Source organism: Cyprinus carpio, chromosome B12, assembly GCF_018340385.1.
Source record: "Cyprinus carpio isolate SPL01 chromosome B12, ASM1834038v1, whole genome shotgun sequence".
NCBI classification, from domain to species: Eukaryota; Metazoa; Chordata; class Actinopteri; order Cypriniformes; family Cyprinidae; genus Cyprinus; species Cyprinus carpio.
Genome location: NC_056608.1, coordinates 16612527 through 16639021, shown reverse-complemented (window position 1 = coordinate 16639021; position 26495 = coordinate 16612527). Strand labels below are relative to the sequence as shown.

At 35.5% G+C, this 26495-nt stretch overlaps 1 protein-coding gene across 1 annotated transcript in view; it reads left to right on the top strand.

Moving 5' to 3' along the window:
• Positions 1-227: 227 nt before the first annotated feature.
• Positions 228-26495, top strand: part of atrnl1b (attractin-like 1b) — an 89715-nt gene continuing 63447 nt past the window's right edge. The window contains exons 1-17 of the mRNA XM_042735665.1: positions 228-1362; positions 11540-11623; positions 11896-12009; positions 13868-13996; positions 14241-14449; positions 15770-15944; positions 16354-16441; positions 17215-17470; positions 18272-18455; positions 18575-18729; positions 19390-19474; positions 19614-19825; positions 22233-22351; positions 22442-22574; positions 23440-23627; positions 24333-24546; positions 24654-24842. Coding sequence (XP_042591599.1) covers positions 1127-1362; positions 11540-11623; positions 11896-12009; positions 13868-13996; positions 14241-14449; positions 15770-15944; positions 16354-16441; positions 17215-17470; positions 18272-18455; positions 18575-18729; positions 19390-19474; positions 19614-19825; positions 22233-22351; positions 22442-22574; positions 23440-23627; positions 24333-24546; positions 24654-24842 — 2770 coding nt within the window. The 5' untranslated portion in view covers positions 228-1126. The remainder of the gene's footprint in view (positions 1363-11539; positions 11624-11895; positions 12010-13867; positions 13997-14240; positions 14450-15769; positions 15945-16353; positions 16442-17214; positions 17471-18271; positions 18456-18574; positions 18730-19389; positions 19475-19613; positions 19826-22232; positions 22352-22441; positions 22575-23439; positions 23628-24332; positions 24547-24653; positions 24843-26495) is intronic.

Sequence of the window (26495 nt, the reverse complement as noted above, 5' to 3'; positions counted from 1 at the left end):
ATTCAATGAGAATATACATTACTATAGTCAATATAATGCATGAAGCATTTTGGACTGTGTTTTGAAATTCGTACATTGTAATAGCGGTAGGAAGTTAGGTTTTCACACACTTCCTGAAGACAAGTGTAACAAAGCTTCTCAAGTACTGCAATGTACATTCCAGGGACGCACATACTGGTCACTGTTTCTTTAAATATGATCTCGTCCCATTGCGCATGCGCGGCCGCGGACATCTCTGTGTTGAGTTTGCTCCAACCTGAGGAGCAGCCAGCGCGAGCTGTTCGTACTATGAGAGCTTAAACGGTGGTCGAGGGGGCCAAAAATTCACACACTGAAAGGGTTTCAACGCACTGGGACGAAGATGATATATACCTACACTGAAGGTCTACGCTTTCGTTAAGGAGTTTGTCACGTTAAACCTGAAAAACAGCGAAAAAAATATGCGGATAACGGATAGTTCCTCAGGTTTTCCAAATCCCTCAGCGCAACGGTCAACAGCAGAAACAACATCCGTGTTACTGACTGCTGCGGTTATAAAGGATGCTTTTCACTCCGAAACCGTCTCCGTTTAGCGTTTTCCCCGTGGCATATGAACGTTAGCCACGAAAAGCTCAAGGTTTAAAGGCTTTTAAAGCACACCAGCAGTGTATTTGGACAGCCAGCTGAATGTTTACGCTTTAAAATGGCTGCGGACGGGATCAAAATAAGACCGCTGAATAATATGATGCTTTAAAGCTGGAAATATCTCATCACTCGAGTTATGGTAATGCTCTGGAAGGAAATATTTTTTTCAGTGTTAAGGGGAATTATTTTCCAGCCCTGTAACTGCAGGAGGTAACGTAGGAAATTCCTGTCCTTGTTCAGAAACACAATGACGCGAGACAGATAATTTAATATGACTGTGTTTATACTCGTTTTATCATATTACACTCGGATCTGGAGGTTTTCAATTAAACGATTGCCTACGCTTTGGGAAATCGCTCATATTTACGGAATATTCATGATCTATAAGTGAACGGATCCCCCCTGCTGTTATAACTGCAACAATCTGGGCACAAGTAAGCAGGGAAGAAAGGCCCTAAGATACTGATACCCAATTCAACAACAGCAGCAGCATCCCTAAACCATGAATGCTGGAAAGAGGATGCTCAGACCTGAACCATTTCTGGTCAGACAGAGACTGCAGGGCATGCAGAGATATTTATGGCTGTGTGTGATGTTCTCCCTGGTGCTGATTTCAGACGGCTCTCCATCTAAACTCTGCGAAAAGAGCTGTCTGTCAGGCAGGTGTGTAAACGGATCATGTGTCTGTGATCGTGGATGGGTTGGGGACCAGTGTCAACACTGCCAGGGAAGATTCAAGTGAGTATTTAAAAAGGCATTTATGTTTATTAAATATGACTGATTTCTGCTCTAGAGGAACATGAACGTGTGTTAGATTCACTGATCATGGGTGCACATGCACTTTCAGGAAAAAAGGTACAAAGCTGTCACTTGATGCGGTGTCCTTTCCAAAGGTACTTATATGTACCATTTAGAGGTAGGCATAATATAAAGATGTAAGCATACCTCCTCAGTGACAGCTTTGTATGTGATTTCTTTCATTGTTATTGTATTCAAATTTAAAGATTTGTTATTGTGATGCTCAGGAAGGAACAAAGGTCCATTGTATGTTCAATCATATGTAAAGCATGTTACTGATTGCTGGATTTTCATATTTGTCTGGGAAATTTGGATAACTTGAAAGGGACTTTTCACATATGTGCACCATCTGGTTAAAAACTGATATGAGGTGCATTTATTCTTGACCCCCTCCTCTCAGTCTATTTTCCTGTGTCTTAAAATCTAGATTTCATTTCCACGTTGAAATCTTTTTTGGTATACTCCTGGTGAATCCCATGAGTCCTGGCACAGTTTGGTTGAATTAAAGTTTTGTACTTTTAGCACACAGAAATTAATTTTACTAAGAAGTCTTAATTCCACAAATGAAGGCATTAAAAGATCTTTAAATTGAACAAAAAAGTCTTAAATTCATACTGTCAAGCATTGCTAAAAATTGATATCTTCCTCGGTTGTTTTGTCTTGTTTTCCATAGAAATAGCTGAACATCCTTAAATGTAATTTTTCTTGAAATGCAAAATAAAGATATGAAGTCTTATTTTTTGAGAAACTATGTGAGTTTGTTAAAAATAAGAATATATGTGTCAGTGGGGCATGAAAACTTGTTTTCATTTTGAATTAAGTTGGACCCATTGGCAGATAGGCCTGTTTGTTCTTTTAAAAAAATCAAACTCACTTCATTTTGATCAGTTTCACAAAAAAAAAAAAACAGACTTATTTTCTGCCATTATTTTTGTAAAATTAATTAAAAAGTAATGAAAAGATGTGTTGGGAGGTTTAATTTTCAAAACTTTGAAGTGCTGCCAATATACAGCTCATTGTCTGCTCCCTTGACATTTACATTTAAACAGCATATTGATGTGCCGCCTTCAGTTTATTGCTTAGATTTTCTTTATTTGTTCTTATAAAGGTTTTCAATTTATTTTCATAAAACCTGCAGTAACCCTGTACTTCACACACTGTTTATATTAGTATTATTTAAATAATTGTACAGACATGATCTGATGAGATTGTTTTCAAACATCTACTATACTTTCATTATTAATTCTGTGCCTTTGTTTTCTCAAAGGATGTCAAAGGTATTGTGGATAGACATGATTTAGTTTTAAACGATTTTAGTTTGACAGCTGTATGATAAATGAAACTCTTGAACAAAGCTCCTGCACTGTTTCTTAAAATAGCATCCCGCTCTCGTCGGGTGCAACAAAGATCTCCTTCTTCACTCCATCTTAGAAGCAGCCAAGAGGATGCTATTGGCATTTATAAGTGCTGTCACTCAAACTAAACTTCAGCCTGACACTTAGACCTGTATAACAAAGGTTGAAAAAAAAACAATAGCTGAATGAAAGGAAATGATCTGTGTTGATGTTTTGATGCTCTCGCACATTGTTGGGCCTTTCATGCTGGTCCAGGTGACCAGGAAGTACTGAGTTATTATTTGAGCATGTCGTACTGTGTTATCACCCATTAGATGCTCCATAAGATGCATGATCAAACAACAAAGGTTGTCATCCTGACAGATAGCAGTTTGTTGTTATAAAGACGGGCTAAGTGGATACATGGGATAGAAATTGTGTCTGGTGTGCCACTCCATTCTTTCGGCCATGGCTTGCTTTTGTAGATGTTTTTATGAGGATGCAGAATTATTAATGACCTGTGTTAGGTTTCAGACTCATAAGCAACAATTACTGTGCATAATGATTCTTTAATAATGCAGATAGAGACCAGGATGTGTCTGCTCAAAGTTAAAATATAACAAGAAATAAGGATGAACATAATTTTTAATTCTTTTAAAATTTTTATTTCTCTGAATGAAAAAAGAAAAGAAAACTGATAACAGACATTCAACAAAGTGAAATATTAGCTAGGTTTTTGCAATACCAGTTATCAATGTCCAACCAATGGCAAGTTAATCTTCAAATAGAGTCAACTTTATTGTTAAAAGTGTGTGCTTTGTAAATTTCTTGAACAGTTACTTCATGATGTAGATAACGGATGAGTCATGATGTAGATAAACCGATAATATAACTGTTTAAATGTTTTTAAAACTTTGGTTGGTTTTGTCCATAAATTGTGTCATATATATTATCTGTGTAGTACGTAAATTTGTAAAAACGAATTTTCAGGGCTCTACGCTTACTTTTCTTTTTAGGAACACTTGCTCCTAACTTAAAAAATTTAGGAACAATTTTTCCTAAATTTCCTAAAATGCACCTACTAATCAATAATCCAAAATTTGATAAAAAAAAATTAGCCTTCCCATTACGAGGTGATATTTGACTCCTTAAAGTGATTTACAGTGGAATTTAGTTTTTACCTTTGTAATGGCATTTTTCTAACATTATTAAAAATTGTCATTTTTGTTAAATTGTAATTTTAATAAGCTCTTTTAAATTTTTTTATTAAAACGACAGAATAAGAACAAGTAGAAGAAGAATAAGTTACCAATCAAATGAAATCGGTATTAACAAAATTAATTTGTAAAACGTAGTATAAGGACATCATTAAAATAATCCATGTCACATTAGTGGATCAACTGTAATTTTACGAAACCTCAAGAATACTTTTTCTGCACAAAGAAAACAAAAAAAAAAAAGCGGTTGAAAAAAAAATTATGGTTGAACCATTGATGTCTCATGGATTATTTTAGCAATATCCTTATACTACGTTCAAGGACATTGCTACCTTGATCTTGGTAGGACCCTTCCTGTCTATGGGATGGTCAGAGAGCTCTTGGATTTCATCAAAAATATCTTAATTTGTGTTCGGAATATTTCAATTTCGAGCGATTTTTTTTTTTTTTTTTTAGGTGAGTAATTAATGACAGAATTTTCTTTTTGGGGTGAAATATCCCTTCAAATTGTTATTTTTTTCCTTTCAATTTCGAGCGATTTTTTTTTTTTTTTTTTTTTTTTTTTCTAGTTAAAGACTTTTCTTAAGACTAATTTAGTACTTTCAGTCCTTGTTAATGGGTAGTTGATGCTTGTTTGTGTAACTTTAAATAATTTATGAATAAAATGTATGTACGTAAGGGGATGTGACATATAATTCTGGTAACACTTAACATACAATAAGGTCTCATTTGTTAATGCATTAGTTAATGTGAACTGATTATGAGCTATATGTTTTTTTACAGCATTTATTAATCTTTGTTAATATAAGTTCATAAAAATATGAATGTTCATTGCTTGTTTGCAGTACATTAAGTAATTTTAAGATACAAATTGTGATTTTAAAATATATTAGTGTAAATACATTTCTTCGTATAAAGATGACTGATCTTTAGTAAAAATATTATTGAACACAGTAGAAATATTGCACATTGCTTGTATATTTTAACTAATGTAGTTAACTAATGTTAACAAATTAATCATTATTATAAAGTGTTACCGGTTACTTTTACACTAATATTTTTAATACTATTTTTCTTGTTTGTAAACTTTTAAAATGGTGCTGCTGTGTGACAAATGCCTAAGTACAAATATTGTTTTTAGGATCTCAATTATTACAAAATCATAAAAGATGCATGCATAGTAATTATAAAACATCTTTTCAAATGTTTTTAGAATGAGTATAACATTTCACACCATGGGACGTGTTAGCTTCCCAAATGTCTGTCAACTGCCCTTCTGCAAACATCTATTTGAAATATGTCTGTGGTGCTCAGGAATATTGTGTGCTCTAGACTGCTGGATAGTTGTTGGTGAACTGATTTGGTATTTGGGTTAAGCCAAGTCAGTTGACATGATCTGTGCACTATTTTTAGTCTGATCTTTATGGATGACTTTCTGAAGTCCAATGTAAGCTACATCATCTTCATCAGACAAGCCTAACAGATGCTTGGCTTAGACCAACCGCAAGGTACACTTAAGTCTTGTGCTCAGATGCCGGAAGGTTTTCTTCAGATATTTTCTATATCTCTCAATTTGACACAACTCGAACCTGCCTTTTTCTCAGCAGGTGTGTTAACAGAGTTGGTACTCAACAGAGATGATAGGCTAATTGTTTGAAAAAGTCTGTTTTTACATTTTGCCCAGGACACAGCAGTTAAAAATGACAGTGTGAATGCAAAGCAAACCAGTACTAGATGTATAATTTTCCTGCGTGGTTCAGAACTAAAGAACTAAGAGAACCGAACTCCAAGTGTAAACACACCCTTAAATTCTATATAAGATGGCAATTTCCAACATATCTTTTAGTTTCCCTTCATTTTCCTGTGTTAGCTTTTAAAACTGGCTTCTAGGTTCCAGTTCATATAGATTACCATTCAGGATCCAGTTAATGTGCAAAATGTAGGCCAGACAAGGTGAGTCCACTGGAGGCAACATATGAAATCTATTTAAAATCTCTCTTGCTTTGGACTAAGCATAGATCCAGTCCTTTGTAATACACAGAGCTCAGTCGGTGAGGATGTGTCTCCTGTATCACACTTCACCCAAACCTCCTGGACAAAAACAAAGAGCGTTTGAATCCTATCAAATGGTGCTTCCCCTCTAAAATCCCCTTTGTCAGTAAAAGTGACAGTTTACATTACACAGCTATTAACGGAGTCACTTTCTCAACAGATCTTCCTGTTGTACATTCAATCTTTCTCGCTCAGTGTCAGGTTAAATATAGCTCCTCAGTGTTTTTGATTGAATCGTAATTGAAATATGGTGAAGTAGCCTAACTTTTTTTATATTTATGATTTTGTTTAGTGTGACGTGCATACAGTTTGGATGTTTATGTAACTCAGGTTGTTCCAAACCTGTATGAGTTTTGTTCTCCCATTGGATGATATTTTTAAGAATACTGGTAACCAAACAGTTGACTGTACTGTATAGTTGCCAACATTCCTCAAAATATCTTCTTTTTTGTTTAACAGAAGTAAACTTGTACAGGTTTGGAACACCTTGAGGGAGTACTATTCCTTTAAACGGTTGTACAGTGGATAGATTGTACCACAACTTGTCAAATAAATGAACAAACCTGAATAGTTCAGCAGTCCTAACCTAGTGCCCTTGCCTCCACATAATACTGGAACTAAAAACAGCTTTCTTGTTACACAACAGCTTAACGAACAAGCGGTGGGAGGCAACATGCCGACCACAGGAAGACAAGGGCTGTGAGGACAGGCAGGTTCAGTAAATGATGGACAGATATCAGTGGACTCCTATTCACGTGGGTGGTAGTGGGGCTGATAGCTGACGAAGAGGCCCTCTCTAATTGGACTTTGTAAATTGTTAGGTCACATTTGGGCATGGCTGACTGCACTGCTGAGTTGCACCTTTCAGACCCCATTTACCTTCAGCACACAAGTCTTTTTTTTTTTTTTGTAGTATTGCATTGGCTGTTCTGCAGATCTATATGTAACTCCCTTCTTGTCCCTTTCTGAATGCCTGAGGCCAGCCTTTGAGCGAGGCTGAGTGAACCTTGTCCAGCGACAGCTTAAAAGCCGCTGGGATAGGTATTAATCCTGGCTGATGGTGGATACATTTGCCGTGGTACTGGGCTATAAAAGATTCATGAAAACCTGGTGAATATTTTAACTGTTGACTCACCTACAGTTCCCTCTCTTCTGGGCCGATGAGTGTGTGCCCGCACAAAGAAACATCCCTCTTGCCAACATACAGCCTGAGGGATGTCCTCCCCGGCACAGGAAGTGGTGCACCATGATTACTGTTTTTAACTGCTCTTAAAATCTCAGTGTCTGATTATAGACATACAGAACACAGAGTGGAGAAATAGCTTGTTAATAGGCTACGATTTAACCTACAACAAGAATGCTAGTGCCAGGTTTTCAGCATTTGCATTAGGTTTGATGTACGTCAGCAGTTTTGTTTTGAAGGGAGTCTTCACTTTAAGTGAGGAATGATTCATGGAGTGAGAGAAATGATTACAAGAGAAATACAGCCACAATGACGACTTTTGTTTGCAGGCTGTTTTCAGTTTGCTGTGTGATGCACACTTATGAATGTTGGTTTTCTTTCATTACAGAATTTGGATATGTTCATATGGTCAGCACCATAAAAGGTTTGGAATGCCATAGAAAAACTTAGGTTTTGGACGTCTTCATAAATTTGTGATAATGTTGCATTGATAAGGGACGACACAAAAGTAAAAAAAAAAATGAAATAAAAGCAGTAAAGTAATAGATAAATTTATAATCTGTCTAAAGCTGATTAGCTAAAGTAAGGCTACATGTTCTGATTAAATTATCTTAAAAAAAAAAGATGTGATGTGTACACTGCTGTTCAAAAGGTGTGTACATTTTTTTTTAAAGGAATTGTTACTTTTATTCAGCGAGGATGTATTAAATTGATCAAAAATGCAAGTAAAGGCTCATTGTTAAAAATGATTTTGATTTCAAATAAAAGCTGTTCTTTTGAACATTCTATTCAAAGAATAATGTAAAAATCATCTGCTTTCAACATTGATAATATTAAGAAATGTTTCTTGAGTACAAGATCAACATATTAGATTGATTTCTGAAGGATCATGTTCTGAAGGACACTGAAGCAAAACAAATTACATTTGAAAATATATTAAAATTAAATAGTTTTTAAATTGTAATAATATTTTTACTGTATCTTTAATCAAAATAAAGAAACCTTGTTTAATGTAAAATACATTTTGATAACATTGAACTTTTGAATGGTAGTGTATATATTTATATTATTAAGAGTATTAAGTAATATGAAATGGTTATTGCTTCAAATGATAACAGTTCAATAAGTTATTCTGACATTGTCCAAAATCCCACATTGCCTTGGTAGTTTCCAAACTTTTGGAAGGCACTGTGTTGACCTTATTTACATTACCAAGTGAAGCCAAAATATGGTTTATAGAAACCTGTTTGTATTAATCATAATTCTGAAGTGATGTGATTTAAAACCTTGTTTTGAATATTCACTGTAATGGAAAATTTGCTTCCAGGGCAAAAATTAGCTTTACAGACTGGTACAGAAATGTACCAGTCAGCTAGATTGCTGATGTGACACAGGAAGTGAGAAAAGTCTTGGAAGAAACACATTTGTGGAGTGAGGAAACATCCATATATTAAAAGGCATGAACAGATAAATAAACAGACAAGCAAAAGCACAGTAAGACTCAAGGACATTCTCTTGTGTGCCGTTGTCAGAGACATGAATGAGAATTAATGAGCTGATTCAATTACTGAGCAGAATTTAAAAAAAAAAAAAAGCAACACGATGGATGGCAAAAGCGAGCATCTCCTGTTTTTCCAGAAGACAATAGCAGTTAATGGATGTCCATGTCTTTTTCATTTTATTTTGAATATGCTAATTACCATGTATTCAAGAATGTATAAGTAGTTGCCATTTTTGCAGTTTTGTTTGGCACAGAAAAATGCAAACTTTACCTTTAAAGGATTAGCTTACTTAAAAATGAAAATTTACTGAAAATATACTTACCCTCAGGCCTTCCAAGTGGTAGATGAGTTTCTTCATCAGAACAGATTTGGAGAAATTTAGCATTACATCACTTGCTGACCAATTGATCTTCTGGAGTGAATGGGTGCCGTCAGAATGAGAGTCCAAACAGCTGATAGAAACATAAAAGTAATCCACAACACGACTCCAGTCCATCATTCAATGTCTTACGAAGAAAAAAAAAAAGATTTTTTACAAACATGCTGCTTTTCACTTCACAAGACATTCATTGATTCTGACGGCACTGCAGAGGATCCACTGGTGAGCAAGTGATGTAATGCTAAATTTCTTCAAATCTCTTCTAATAAAGAAACAAACCAATCTACTTCTTATATAGCCTTATACTGTGAATATTGGTGTGTTGGTTTCTTCTGATCCACTCACTGTAAACCCGAATAAGTTACCAGAACTCAAAAAAATTGAGGCAATCGATTGCCTCAAATTTTTTAAGTTGATTAACTTAAAAGTCACAATTTTCCAGAACTTAAAAGGTTGGATTACCTGCTACTTGTACCTTTTGATAACAGTTAAATTAAAGTGCTCATTTAGCTCAACTTAAATATTTGCAGTTAATGTGACTTACAGTTTTCTGTTAAAGCAACTCAATTATTTTCAGTTATTATAACAAAGTTTTGAGTTTTCACAGAACTTTAAAAAATAAGTACACAACCACACCATTTTATGTTAACAAAACTAAATTTTTATTGGTTTGTGTTGTCATTGTTTTAAGTACACGTTAGTCAAACTAGTACACTGGCATGTAATGTAGTTGCCAAAAAGACTCACAAAACTTTCATGTAAATAGTCAAACAACATATAGTATGTAGTCTTTAAGTTTAGCTGTCCATCCTCAACCTAACCACAGGCTCTACTCTTCACCACAACGGTAACACTACAAAACCAACATAACAGAAAACTATGTAAATCCTAACATAACACAACTTTTAAGTACCAACTTATGTCTTTCTATGTTGATCTTATGTAAAAATACACAAAATAACACTTAATTTCTACATTTATTTTCCTTGTTGTTTGATGCAAAGCATGCTGGGAACTAGAAAACGCAATCATATTAAGTTCACCTTACTACAGCAACATTTTGAGTTTACAAAACTTATTTCAATTAAGTCCAATTAACTCTCATTATTATTTGAGTGACAGTAACTCATTTCATTTAATTAATTTCACTGTTCGGTTTTACAGATTTAGATAAAAACAGAATTGTATATACTGAAGAGCTTACTGAACAAAGCTGATTTTAAAGTCCAATCAAATAACCTGTTCACATATTTAATGCAATCAGACAAATGGCAAACACAAATTGGACTAATTGCAAAATTCACAAAGCTTGTTTGAATCATTGAACCTGTTCAACATTCCACTGGTTCAACCTATGAAATATGTAATAATCTATTTACCTGTTCATCGTGGATTTTTAAAATTTCAGCCAGAGCATCTGATATCTTCCCAGTTTTTGATGCCTTTTGTCTGAATAAAGTAATCAGTCGAGGAAGATGGCGGTCAAGCCTATATAAATATAAAAATGCTATATAAATTGTTTATTTTTAAATTATCTCTATTTGAAACAATAGAAATAATAGGACTTCATCATTCTTAGCATGTAATTACTTAATTCTATTAAGTTTTATTTAATTTATGTTTTTAAGTTATGCTTACTTATTCACAAAAAAGTTCCATTTAATCAAAAAATATTAGTTAAAATTACTCAAAAAGGAAGACCATGTTACACCAACTTGAAATAATTAAGTTAGTAGAACCTTTTCTAAAACTTTGAGGATACACTGCTTAATCTATTTAATTAATTTGAACATTCGGGTTTACAGTGCTCTAGGATGCTTTTGCAACACCAGCTCAGTTCTTCTTTTTGCTCTCTTCAAGAACAGCAGGACAGAAGGTCTTAGCAATGTCACTTAGATTGATTTCCTTGTAGAATACGCCCTGAGGAGTATTTGGCTATGCAAGCAGCAATAACATGTTCAGTTAAAAGTGTGTCTGTGGAGGATTGAAGTCATTGTTTAAAAGGATGCATCCCTTCAAGTCTGCATCTACAAACAATACGGCTTTTCTGGGCAAACAGTGCCGCCAGCTTGGTGTGGTTAATGTGGCCCGGGACACAGACAGGCCCTGAGTGCTCTGTGATGATGCAATATGGATCCAAGCGCTGTCAGTCCATGGGCCCGATGGCTCTGTTGCAGTCCGGAACGAAAGGAAACTGATTGGTTAGGCCTGTGTCATGAGCGCATTTGGAGCAGTGAATCATTGTGGATCTGCTCCAATACAAGCCTGTGTCCATATGGCCATAAGTAACCACAGAAACCAATTCCATCGTTGTGCCTATTTGTACTGAAACGGCACTTCTTTGCAACGCCTTTTGGTTTTTTTTTTTTTACGCATAGCATTGTTCTGTTTGTCCCTCAGGCTTGGTTTGATGTGGTCCTCTGAACTGCGACTCTGATCTTATTTTTCAGGTTGACTGAGCCGTCTGGGTACCTAACAGATGGCCCCATCAACTACAAGTACAAAACCAAGTGCACCTGGCTGATTGAGGGCTAGTAAGTGTTATTCCATCCTCTTTTCTCTTTCTCATCAAAGTTTTGTTGTGCCCACACTTCCCTCTTGCATAACCCCTATTTAAATACACTTCAGCAGCCCTTAAAAGGGCGTTTTCTTCTGTGCTAGATTACCAGAAAAGGCTTGGAGGAGCACATTCTGCCTTGCACCCTTCAGACTTGGCAGAAATGATTCTGCTGTAATATGTTCTCATAATGGATTACACAGCCAGCAACACATTCTTAAGCATTATGTCATCACCTTTGTTTTGCAGCCCAAACGCAGTCCTGAGGTTACGATTTAACCATTTTGCGACCGAATGTAGCTGGGACCACATGTACGTCTATGACGGAGATTCGATTTATGCTCCCTTAGTAGCCGTCTTCAGGTGAGTGTGTTTTCTAAAAGAAGAACAGGGGTTTTGAACTTTCCCATGCTAAGCACCCCCACAAGTATGGTGATTCTCTTTGAGGGACTGTTTCCTAACATAAAAATGCAGTTATTTTCATGCATAAAGACCAGTTTATACTGTTTGATAGAAATATTAAGGGCCAGATTTACTAACAGCTTGTGCCAGCTCAAACCATCTTTTGGCATTAAAATAGTTCTCTCAGGATTTATTAAAGACATGCACTGAAGGATTAGCACTGAAAAGGCGTGGACACAATTATTTTTGTGCCTGACCTTATTGAATATGCATTTGTAGGAGTTTCACTTTCAGACACAAAATAAATTTCATGACAATATAAAAATAAAACAAATCATGCAACATGATTTACTAACGTTTGCACTCGTCATATTGCTGGTATTTGTGCCATTATTTAACACCCCCCAAAAAAGCATATTTTAACACGGGGTAATTTACACTGCTCTTGGTAGATTGTGCTGGTCATTATGGAAGTGTTTTTTAATGTACGCATTGTAAGTAAATGCTAATTTCCTGTTTAGTAAATCTGGCCATAAGTGTGATAATTATAAAAAACACAAATTGTTTTTAAAAATGCTGCAAATAATGGAAATTTATATTGTTATTGAGCTAATGCAAAAGGCAATAATTAAAATGTTATATGGAAAGTTTATTTTGTATTAATTTGACAGCATATCTGATTTTCCATACACTAGCAATGTTAACTGTACACTACTCTTCAAAGGTTTGTTGTCAGATTTTTTAAAATAAATTAATACTGTTGTTCAACAGATGCATTACAAAAGACTTCTGTTTTAAATAAATGCTATTCTGTTCATTGTAGAAAAACTGAAAAAAAAAAAAAATTCACAAAAATATTAAACAGCACAACTTTTTAACATTGGATGATAAAAAAAAAAAAAAAAAAAAAAAAAAGCTAATTGGACACCAAATCGGACTATTAGAATGATTTCAGAAGGATCAGGTGACACTGAAGACTGAAGTAATGGCTGCTGAAAATTCAGCTTTGACAACAAAGGAATAAATTGCATTTTAAAATGTATTTAAATAGAAAATACTTATTGTAGTAATATTTAACAAGATAACAGTTTTTACTGTATTTTTGATTAAGTAAGTGCAGTGTAGAAAAATCTTATAGGCTCCAAACTTTTGATCAGTAGTATATATTTTCAGATTTTATTTGAATAGCATTTTTATGATAAATATATATAAATATAATACAAATAAATATAAAAAAAAATGTTTACATAATATGTGTGTTGTGTATAATTATTATGAATATATAAATACACATATAAATCATATATTTAAAAAAATATTTACATATATTTACATGTATATATTTATATTCATATAATTTATATGTAATTATATTTAGTATATGAACGTAACATTTTTTCTTAAATATATACATGAATGTGTGTGTGTTTATATATACATAATAAATATACACAGCAAACACACATGTTATGTAAAAACTTTAAAGCAAAAATAAAAAACAAAACAAAAATGTTTATTTTGGATGCGATTAATTGTGATTAATCGTTTGACAGCTCTAATATATATATGTATATATATGTATGTGTGTATATATATGCATGTATGTATTGCATTTGACATATTTAATAAAAATTTTATATGAATGTGTGACCCTAAACTCTCCCTTGTGGCCCTTTGAGCCCAGTTTGAAAAACCTTTGGCCTGGAGTCATGCAGGAAAGTTTCACTTTACTGCAGGACAAATGGAATTAGCTATTGCCGTTATGGAAAAACAAGAGATCATTTCCTAACAAGGCTTTTTTTCTGTAATTGTCCCACAGTGGTCTAATTGTCCCTGAAGTGAAAGGGAACGAGACCGTCCCTGAAGTGGAGACCAACTCAGGCTACGCACTCCTGCACTTTTTTAGCGACGCTGCCTACAACCTGACAGGATTTGAAATCTTCTACTCGTGAGTTAATGACACTCAGCATCAGCACTATTTTTATTGAAAAAAGCCTGCTGGTTTGTCCAGGTGTTATTACGACATGTAATCACACAGAGGTCTTCATTTTATCTCCTCTGTGGATGTTTTATTCTCAGTGTAATCACAGGCTTAGTCCTGTTCGTTATACCCTCGCCTATTTCAGGCTTCTCAGTAGAAAGTTCCCCTTGTTTGCTTTTTGCAACCTTTTTCTTCATCTCTCCCTCGACAGAATCAACTCATGTCCAAATAACTGCTCTGGCCACGGGAAGTGCACCTCGGGGAACTCGATAGCGAGCCGTGTGTATTGTGAATGCGATAAGTACTGGAAGGGTGCGGCCTGTGACATCCCGTACTGCAGGAACAACTGTGGCAGCCCCGATCACGGCTACTGTGACCTCACTGGGGAAAAGCTGTGCGTGTGCAATGACAGCTGGCAAGGTACTACTCACTTCCGCTCTGATTTCCTCCCCTTTCCTGTATGTTACAGGGTGCTGAGAAAGTGCATTTTGTCTCAGGTAGATTTGTTGTCATGTGGGTTGTCTCCCCCTGGTGTTGATTCTCTAATAGTGCATCTGTCACCTCTGCATCATTGCAGCTCTTCAGACACTTCCACAGCACCACATAATGTCAAAGCACAATTAAACCTGATGGAGGATTGACATCAGGATGTCTTGAGGCTAATTCAATGAGCCTTTCTGGCCAGCTTCTCACTAAGCCTCATGTGAGGAGACAAGCGAGGAAATAGCAAGTTAGAGAAAGTGTGAGTGGTCATAGTAATGTCTTTAAAAAGCTGTCAGAACCACCCTGTTTATAAATAGTAAATATAATAAGACAGATATTACCTTAGACCAGGGATTCAAGGGTTTCACATTGTTGGCCAAAAGTTTGAATAATCAAGATACACAAATAACTTTAAAAAACGCCAAAAAAAAAAACAGAAACTCCATTTATAAAAACAAATTAACACCAAAAACAATACAAACAAAAAAAACGATTCACACATGCGCAGACCACAGGAATATTTTAATTTATTAAATATATTCCGATATAAAACAATTATTTTGATATTACACAGGAACCACTGGAGTAGCAGTTTGGGAACCACTATATTAGCTCTGTTAGTTTGGTCTGTTAGGATGCTCTTTTAGGTTGATTTCTAATGTTAGTAGTTTGGGAACCACTGGAGTAGGCGATTTGTGCTCTGTTAGTTTGGTCTGTTAGGATGCTCTTTGTGTTTGATTACTAATGCCTGTGTAGTATGGCGTTGTTGACTCTTTATTGTCATTTGTGTTAAAATTTGCAAACTATATCACAAAACTATATAAATGCAAAATTTTAATTCATGACTATATAACACTATCCACATTATAGCAAAATCCATATCATGAAACAACATAATACTGCTACCTCTAGCACTTATACATTTTATTAATATTTTAATTCATTCATATTATTGTTTTTGGGACACTATTACAACTAAAAATAAGTTTGAATCCACTTTAAAATCCATCTACAAAGTCAAAATAAAACATATTTATCTGCTTGTATGTATTAGAGAACCATAAACATGAGAATGTGTTGTTAAATGATTGAAATATTAACTTAAAAATCTCATGAGTACTTTAAGTAAATATGTCAAATATAAACTCTCTCTTTCTTTCTCTATCAATTCAATTCAATATATGCTTTATTGGTATGACAGTTATTACAATGTATTGTCTCTCTCTCTCTGTCTCTCTCTCTATTTCTCTCTCTCAGGTCCAGACTGCTCACTAACAGTGCCCTCCACTGAGTCTTACTGGATCATGCCCACAGTGAAGCCTTTTGGAGCATCCCTGGGAAGAGCATCTCATAAGGCGGTGGTGCAGGAAAAGGTCATGTGGGTTGTTGGTGGCTACATCTTTAACTACAGCAACTTTCAGATGGTTCTAAAGTAAGTAATAATTCAGAGAGCTGTGCACAGCATAACCTAAAGGCTTATTTGCATATGCGTGTATGTGACAGTAATCCAAAATAAAACTAGAACAGCAGGAATAATAATAATACTAATAATAAATCAGTGTGAGCTGTGGTAGGAGTAGAGTTTGATTAATTGACAGTTTGAGGGTAGAAACTGTGAGTCTAAATGTTCTCTGAGGGAGCTCTTTGTGGAGGGAGCAATTCCGACATCTTTGATTTGACATTTCAGTCAAAACTCCAAATGTAACGTCTCGGAGAAAAACTACTAATTACTGGAATATTGAATAATTTGTGGAATTCTGAAGCCATCTTAGTCTGAACAATGTTGTTTCCACTTCAGTTATGGAAATGAACTTTGAGGCAACTATTTTTTTTCTTTGCAGTTATAATCTGGAAAGTGGCATCTGGAACACTGTGCCCATCAGTAGCGGACCCCTGCCGAGATACGGACACTCCTTGGCACTATATCGGGTAACATCACAGTTGAAATGTTACAAAAACATTTAGAAAGAATATTTTTTATTTGTCTTTAAGCTAAATAACTGTAATCAGTGTCTCAGTGAGTGAACAAGGCTATTTAGCTGATTACATGTTCTAGCTTTTGCCGCTTTGATCATCTGAGCAAGAGTATCCTGCAACAGCAGTTATTCTTCTCTCTTCTTTGCAATAATTCAAGTAAAAACAACTTTCTCCACAGTTTATGGATGTAATCATTTGGAGAAATGTTTTAGCCTACTTGGAGTTTATGGTTTTTGCCTTTGCATTTCTACAAATACTTAAATAATTAAATTCAAGCTGCAAATTTCTTGATTTAATTTATGTATTAGATACACTACCAGTCAAAAGTTCCTGGTCAGCAGGATTTTTAATATTTTGAAAATGTATACTTTTATTTATAGTTAAATTTATGCTTTTATTCAGCAAGAATGCATTAAATTGATCAAAAATAACAGTGAACACATTCATAATGTGTGTGTGTGGTTGATTGTGTTGCATCATTATCTTGCTGTGTCTGTGTTCTTTAATGTGTGCATTGTCACTAGATCAACTGCAGAACTTTCCACTCCCATCTGTGCTTTTATGGTATTGCTCTTTCATGCTAATTTGCCTTGTTTAGTAAATCTGGCCCTAAGTAACATGCACTGGCATTTTAATTTTAGCAAATCTTAGTTTGGAATATTGATCAGTAGATTACTAAGTAATGTTCTTGAAACATGTTATTAAATCATTTTTGCTTCTTTCAGAATGACATCTACATGTTTGGAGGCAAGTTGGAGATGGGTGCCAGTAACATAACAGATGAACTGTGGGTGTTTAACATACCCAAAATGACATGGTCGCAGAAGTCCCCCAGTGTGCCAGCCCATGGCCTGGTCTACGCTGTGGAAGGCCACTCTGCCCATATAGTAGAGCTGGATAACGGCGATGTGGTGATGGTTGTCATCTTCGGCTACTCCTCCATCTACAGCTACATCAGCAATGTTCAGGAATACAACATTAGTGAGTGATGTAGTGTATTTGATTGTGACTGAAAGGTTCTGCAGGTACCCAAAAAATAAAGTTGTATAATATGTAATTTAAGTATTATATATATTTCATTTATTAATATTTTAAAATACTGTTTTAATTTTCATTTTGATAATTAATTTTATTTGATTTAGTTTTAGTTTTTTTTTCTGGTTTGCTTTAATTTATTTTATATTTTGGTGCATTTTTTATTTACGTTCCCATTTAATATTTATATTTAATTTCTGCTATATTTCAATAGTGACTTAGTAGTTAAATAAATCTTTAAAAAATAATTATATAAAAATGAATTAATATGTTTTAATAGTTTTAGTTAATAGTAACAACACTGGTTGTACATTTTGTTGTCATTTAAAGACAATATAGAAAACTTTTAAGAGCAGCTGTAAAACAAGTAGATCTGCAGTAGTTGAAACAGATTTGATTTTTAATTTTACCCCAGCAGTCCAGTAGATGGAGCTGTGGTTCTTTGCAAAGAGCACTGAACAGCTAATATATCCAGAGGCTCTGTGTCTCTCAGGCTGTACCTTTTTTAATTCTGTTAAAGTCCTGGATCAGGGCATAATCTTTATGTTCTCAAGTGATCTTACAAGTGTTGTGAACTCATTCCACAAACCAGATCTCATTGGAATTAGGTAAGTCATTGTTATTCCACTCATTATACTGAAACATCGTCAAATTCTCACAGACTGGTTATTGAGAGGCAAAGCAGGTTTTATAATTTAAAAAAAAAATTCAACTTTTTAAAGTAAATGATTTTGTTTCTGTGCACAGGGACAAACACATGGCTGGTGCCAGAGACCAGAGGAGCGATCGCTCAGGGTGGGTACGGCCACAGCAGCGTGTATGACAGCGGCAGCAAGAGCGTGTACATCCACGGGGGCTACAAATCTCTTCCAGCAAACAAATACGGCCTGGTGGATGATCTTTACCGCTATGAGGTTCAGACTCGCACATGGTAAGAGCACACAGACGTATTCAAGACAAAACATTTTTTTTGTAAATGTATTCATTTTAGAGGAACAGTTAGTTTCGGATTTGGTGCAACAGTTCGATGATGTTTGTTGTGTGTTGCAGGACGATTCTTAGAGAAAGCGGTTACCCACGTTACCTGCATTCGTCTGTGCTGCTGGGAGGAACTCTGCTCATCTTTGGAGGAAATACCCATAATGACACCTCTCTTAGCAATGGAGCCAAATGCTTCTCTGCTGACTTCCTCGCCTATGACATTGGTTTGTGGTGCTACTTTACTGCATGTTTGATATACACTACTATTAAAAAGTTAGAGGTTGGTAATATTTATTAAATGTTTTTGTAATACATTTCTTATGCTCACCAAGGCTGCATTTATTTGATCAAAATACAGTATAAATAATATTGTAATGTATTATTACAATTACTTTTTTCTATTTATATATATTTGAATATGCAATTTATTCCTGTGATGGAAAAGCTGCATTTTCAGCAGCCATTACTGCAGTCTTTAGTTATTAGTATCATCAGTCTGGATTTTTTTTTTTTTTGTCAGGATTCCTCGATGAATAGAAAGGTCAAAGGAACAGCATTTATTTGAAATAGATTTTTTTGTAATAATGTAAAAATCACTTTTTATCAGTTGAAATTTACTGACCTCAAACTTTGGAAATTGTAATGTGGTAAGAAAATGGTAAGAAAAAAGACTAAATCATAATATTGATATATAATTTTTAATAATTAAAAATTTTTACAATCTAAAAAGTTCCCATAGGAAATATAAATTTTTGCAGTTGTTCTATGTAGTAAAATATTTATTTTGCTAAATGTTGCATAGTTATGTCTGATTTATAAGTAAATAATTCTTAAACAGATTATTTTTTTATTGTTTTATTTTGTATTTGCCTTTTTTCTTTTAGCGTGTGATGAGTGGAAGGTCCTTCCCAAACCAAACCTGCACAGAGACGTGAATCGCTTTGGACATACAGCAGTAACCAGTAATGGGTGAGAAATCTAATGAACACACACACACACACACACACACACACACACACACACACACACACACACACACACACACACACACACTCTCATACAAAATGTTGTTGTATACTTAAAAGTCTCCATCTTCTTCTCCTTCTAGGTCCATGTATGTGTTCGGGGGGTTCTCCAGCGTTCTTCTGAATGATGTACTAATCTACAGGCCACCCAGCTGTGAGGCCTTCCTGGGGCAGGAGCGTTGTGAGGCTGCAGGCCCCGGTGTGCGCTGCATTTGGAAAGGGGGCTGCTGCATGTCCTGGGAGCCCAGCTTCACTAACAGTGCTACACCTGCTCCTTTCTGCCCTGCCAAAGCTGGTAGGTATCTGGAAGAGGCTTAGAGACTCCCCTGCTACCCTCAGCTAAAACATTTTCCACTGTGCCCAAGCCAAGAAATCAGCCCTTCTTGTGTGTGCTGATCTAAGCCCTCGGGTTTGTCTGCTACATTGTGCACTGGCTGTGTTAATGAGAGAGTAATGGAGGGGGCACAAGCTGTCTGAAGCAGACACAGAGGAGAGTTTCCCACAGCCCTCCTTTGCTCTGCAGGACTGCCAGTCTGTTTGATCTTTTGCCACCTGTCAGAACACAACCAAGCACACAAAACCAGCCAAAATTTAGTCTTTGAGAGTGAGTATGTGGACATCCAGCCAATGCAGTATTTGGCTTCATTTCGTTTGATTTGAAATTCCAACCTGAGGTCTGGAGAGGTGCATGCTGGGATAATCCCTGGCAGCGCTGGCCTTGTTTATGGTGTGTGAGTGTTTCTGTGTTTTCTGCATCGCTGTTTGCTGCTGTTAAATCTCAAGTGCCACAGCAATGAAAAAAAAAACCTGTATATACAACATAACTATTGTAGCCAATAACAAATTACTCTTATGATCCAGTTAATTTGATTAGGCTTGATTTTAATCATTCACTGAATAAATTTAAAATTACATAAGGACTGTTTTGTTATATTCAGTATGGTGAGACTGTAATCAGTGTTATTACTGAATTGTGTAGTTTTTTTTTTATTTTGTATTAAGTGTTTTTTTTTGTATTTGTAAATAAGTAAATACATTTTTAAATATTAATTAACATTGGTTTTCATCATTTTTTTTGCATAACAGAAATAAGTCACATATTTTAACATAATTAAAATATATAAAAACAGTTGTTTTTAATTGTAATAATATTTCACAACATTGCTGTGCTAACTGTAGTTTTGAACAAATAACTAACTATGTATTTTGGAGAGAAGAGGTGCTGTAATAACTGTATACCAGTGTTGGGGAAAGTTACTTTTAAAAGTAATGCATTACAATATTGCGTTGCTCCCTAAAAAAGTAACCAATTACGTTACTTAGTTACTTTTTATGGAAAGTAATGCGTTACATTACTTTTGCGTTACTTGTTAAATATGAGTAGGGCTTGATTCTTTTTAATATAAGAAGTTCTATTTATAGCAAATGTAAAAGCACGTTCTCATCAAAAAGTATAATGAATAAACCTCAGGCTGAAGGAAAAGTAAATTCACATTTGTACAATGTGTGAAGCACAATTGTTATTTTATCTAAAGTCATTTTTGCTTATTAGTATGGTTGATCTGGATCATCAAAGGTCAGCAGCAAAGACACTGGTTAATAAAATGGGATTAGTTACATATGTGTTATTTAACATATTTAATTATTGCAGGTTTACATCATATTCCGAGTTTGCATTTCACTGTTTTAATTCATTTTGATGAATACTAAATCTGTTTTTTCATGAGTGGGATTAATTAATGCACATTCACATTTAGTCTAAAACTATAGTAACATCATGTTCACACAACACACACAATGCCTTTGTATTTCCGATTTCTCCCAATATGGGGACAGGAGACTTGTCAGTCAATAAATGGGAAAACAAAGTAACTGGCGTTACGTTTTTGAAAAAGTAACTTAAGATATTTTCTTATGAATTCAACGCTTCTGGTTCAAACTAACAAAAACCAGAAAAAAGTAATCTGATTAAATAACACAAAATAATTTCAATGTTTAACACATAACACTGCTGTATACTATATAATAATACTATATAATAACTGTAATTGTATGTGTTTGTATATAAATATATGTCTGTGTGTATACACACACACACACACACACACACACACACACACACACACACGTATATTATACGTTATTACAATTCTGGTGAATGCACTTATTTAACCACACCTTGTTATATAATGATCCTTTTAGTAATTGAATATTCAGTTCATTTCTGATGCCATAATTCATAGAATAATTCAAACTGATAGTGATAGGTTTGCTGTAGATTAAGTAGCTGTGCAAGAAATGTTGCTGTGTTATGTGTTAAATATAGCTTTTTAAGACTAGGGAAGAGGAAGCAAATGTAGTGAAGTAAGGACATGGAGACACTCGTTATTATTGAATAAAGGATTGTGGAAAGAAAGAGACGTAGAACAGAGGCCTCTTTGATTCTCTACATAAGTCACACTGTTTGAAGTCTTGCGATTAGAAGTAAATGGGGAATAGAAGGTGTTTGAAGTGCTAAATGTTTCTCTTCTACTTTGGTTAAAGGTCTGATATGAGAGTTGGCTGTGGAACAGCTTAGATGTCTCTCTAGATTAATGTGTGCCTCACAACTGTTGGATATTAATACTTAGGACTGCCAGTTTTCTTTGGACTAGACTTTTTTGCTCTTCATCTCTGCCATCTCTGCTCTGTCTCTGCTCTAGCCACGGTGGATGAGAGATGTTACCGCTTCTCAGACTGCACCAGCTGTACCGCCAACACTAATGGATGTCAGTGGTGCGACAGCAAGAAATGCATCTCAGCTCTCAGTAACTGCACTTCTGTAAGTTGGCCTGCAGGGGGCACCGGTGTTACATGACACAGTATGCACTAGTATTCCTTTGTTTGTTGATATCTCTTTTTTCTTTACTAGACTGTGAAGAATTTCACCAAATGTCTAATCAGAAATGAGCAGATTTGCAGTAAGATGGCCAACTGCAAGAGCTGCTCCCTCAACCTCAGCTGCCAGTGGGATCCTCAACAGCAGGAATGCCACACCCTTCCTGGTAAGAATGGCAGAGGATGATAAGAGAGATGTTTTATTTTGTCAAGCAATATTCACACATTAAAAGAATGAACTTTAAACTGTTGCTTCTGGCCAAAATTCCAGTCAATAATCCATAATAACACTTCCTCCAACTATTACTGTTATAGAAACTATTTCTATAACATGCCGCTAAATTACTGAAGTGATATAAAAATATGTACCACACATACATTTGGTAAAATAGTGCATTTTAATTAGTTCGGAGACACTCTGAATGCTTCTGCCATCTTAAATGAATTTGAATCAGTGATCTTGCCACAGTACATTCTGGGTTTTTATATTAGCCAAAAGAAGTTATATTACATTTTGCAACAGGCTTTGTGACAGGAGCGTGCCTGTGTTACTTTAAAATGTTGTCTAGACAGAAAGGTCACTAGTTTTTTGGAACGGAGCCCATGTTCAGCAGACTTAAACAGACACTCCCTCTTTTTCCGCCAGTATCTCGGATTTGTAAATTACCTAAACAGCTTATTTAATTTTTGTTGTACATAAATGTGTGGATGTCTGTGCTTTTTTGTAAAGTTTTACCTAAGAAACCTGGGATTCACGACACCTTTTGACTTCTTTGAATTGTAAAGTTGCTAAATGATTCAGTCTCATTGTGCTTGGCATTTTCCACTGTGGAAATTTTTCTTTAACCGTCCACTTTGCTTAAATTAGCTATTGGCCCTTTCAGAGCTTCACTTGGTTCTGAAGAGTAAGTTTCATTATGTTAAGAGCTCTCCTGCTGTCTCTGAATAACAGAGATCAAACGAGAAATGGGAAAAATATGAGGCTTGAGTTAAAAGCTCCTAATTCTTCTACATCTCATGACCTCTCTGTAGCCCAGCTGTGTGGAGACGGCTGGAGCAATGTTGGGGAGGCCTGTCTGCAGATCAACTCCAGCAGAGAGAGCTATGACAATGCTCAGCACTACTGCAAGAACCTGGAGGGCAACATCGGCTCCCTTACCACAGCCAAGCAGGTGGATTTTGTGCTGGAGGAACTGCAGAAGTACCAGCAGAAGGGGAAGGTTTGTGTCTGCTTATATTTGCACTACCAGTAAGAAGTATTTTCCACATTTTAGAATAATAGTAAAGTCATTAGAACTTATCCACAAATTGGATAATTATGTTTTGAACAAAAATGTCAAGCAAAATATTTTAGCCTCTTCAAAGTAGCCAACTCTTTGGTGTTCCTTATCTCAACCAATGTCCAAATGGAATGATTTTAAACAGTATTTAAGGATAAAGACGATTGCGGTGGCGTACAGGAGTCGTGCACGCGTTGAGTCTGTTAATGTGTATGAGTGCTCTTGATGCAATGATCACACATTGTATTTATGCACAGCACAGACATTTCCATACAATCACATTGTTTCTACACACATTCACAATAATGTTTTGAATTGTCATGTTTATGTTGCTGTGTTTAGTTATACTGAATGGATCCGTGTACTGTAGTAGATATATACAGTCAGCAGAAAAATTTTCAAAATTTTAATCGATTGACAGCACAAATACAGTACAAATTACAGTAGAAACCATTTGTAACATTACAAATGTTTTATTGTCACTGTTAATCAATTATAAAGCATCCTTGCTGAATAAAAATATTATTTCCTTAGAACAATTGAATGGCAGTGTATACTCACATTCTAATAATAATGATTGACGCACACTCTTCAGAATTTTAGTTCCTAATTTTGTTTGCGTGACTCATTGCGTTTGTCCTGCAGAAACTGTCCCCATGGGTTGGCCTGAGGAAGATCAATGTGTCATACTGGGGCTGGGAGGACATGTCTCCATTCACTAACACCTCTCTGCAGTGGCTGCCTGGTGAGCCCAATGACTCAGGCTTCTGTGCTTACCTGGAGAGAGCTCAGGTCTCTGGCCTCAGGGCAAATCCTTGCACCGCCAACACAGACGGCCTCATCTGTGAGAAACCAGTCTGTGAGTCTCTGTTTCCCTTTTATTCTTAGTGAAAGCTTGGGAATTAGCCAATAAGATACATACATATTCCCTTTTCAGTAATCTCATACATATTTCCTCCCTTGCAGTGAGCCCGAACCAGAACGCCCGCCCGTGTAAGACGCCCTGCTCTCTGCGCACCTCCTGTGAGAACTGCACCAGCCAGGCCATGGAGTGCATGTGGTGTGGAAGCACCAAACGCTGCGTGGACTCCAATGCCTACGTCATATCCTTTCCCTACGGCCAGTGTCTGGAGTGGCAGACAGGAGACTGCTTGTGTGAGTGTCCTCATTTACATATAGTGGCCATTACTGCTTATAATCTGCCCTAGAGAAAATCTGTGGTCTTTTTTTTACATATTCAGCACTGATTTTGAGGGGGAAAATTAACTGAATGTGTGGCACAGTTAAATGTGTTAAAGGAGCAGTGAGTACCTTACTATTATTGGTAGAAATATTGAAGTGGTGGAGAATATATAGAACTTGGTAACTTTGTTATAGTTTTTTTAAACAAAATTAATGCATTATTCAGCAAGGATGCATTAAATTGAGCAAAGGTGAAAGTAAAGACATTGATAATGTTACAAAAGATTTCCATTTCAAATAAAAGCCATTCTTTTGAACTTTTCTATTCATGAAAAGATCCTGAAAAAAGGATCACAGTTTTCAGAAACATATTAGGCAGCATAACAGTTTTCAACAATAAGACAACTTTTCTTAAAACACCAAATCAAAATCTAAATAAAAGTAAAATAAAATGGTTTCTGAAGGATCATGTGACACTGAAGATTGGAGTAATAGCTGCTGAAAAATCTGTTTTGCCATCACATAAATAAATGTAATTTAAAATGTATTTAAATTGAAAACTGTTATCTTAAATGGTAATAATATTTCAGTATTGTTTTACTGTATTTTTGGAGCAAATTAATGCAGCCTTGGTGACCACAAGAAACTTCTTTCAAAAACATTTAAAAAATCTTACTGACCCCAAACGTTTGAAGTTTTTGTAGTGTGCATTTATAATGTACAATTTTTAATAAGGATTAAAGTTAAATTAAACCTGAATTAAACCCCTTATCCTTTTTTCTTGGAAGGGCTTCAGTGCGAGTGATCAGTGATGAGAAAGTTGCTTTGTGGAGCCTTTCAGAGAAAGATACAACCAATCAGTGCCTGTCACCATCCTGGGTTGTGTGGGTTCTTCATCTCTATCAGATCTGTTGTTTCATCCCATTAGCTGAACTGCTTGGCCTCTGATCCGCCTGTAATGTGCAATTAGTGTTTCAATTTGTCTGCCTAAGCGTTCGCTCTTCCCTCTTGGGCGTTCAAGAATGGATGCTTATGGCACACTTTGGCATTCTAAGTGATAAAAACTTTAAGGAAACTACATAATTTGGCATAAACGTTCTTCAGGGAATATTTAAAAGAGGCCTTGACATTCCTCAAATACCTTAATGTTTCTGATTTTTCACTTTGCATTCACATTTACATTCGGAGTGTTTGAAATGCATCTTGTTTGCTGACAATTTATTTGCTACGCTGCTGTGTTATGCCATCTTTGTCCTTCAGACTTAAGGCTTTAAGTGCTCATAATGTCTTATTTCACCCTATCAGACAGTGAGGTAAGTGTACAGGGGACACATGGACACTCTCCGACTGTAGTTTGCTTTTATGACAGGCCTAGACTTACTGATAGAACTTCCATTATGCTCAGTCTGATGGAAAATGAATTAAAAGCTCTTCGGCAAAAGGAGGTGGTATGATTCTGTAAATCTGTCTGGCTTTTTGTCACCAAAATGTATCTCTCTGTCCGAGTGATGGTTACTTAACGTTTCAACTGCTCCGCCATAAGCCTCGACCTGTGTCAGTGCCATTTTAAAGATCTATTTCTGTTTCATGTTTTTTCCTCTTATGTTTTTCTTCTTTTTCTCTTCA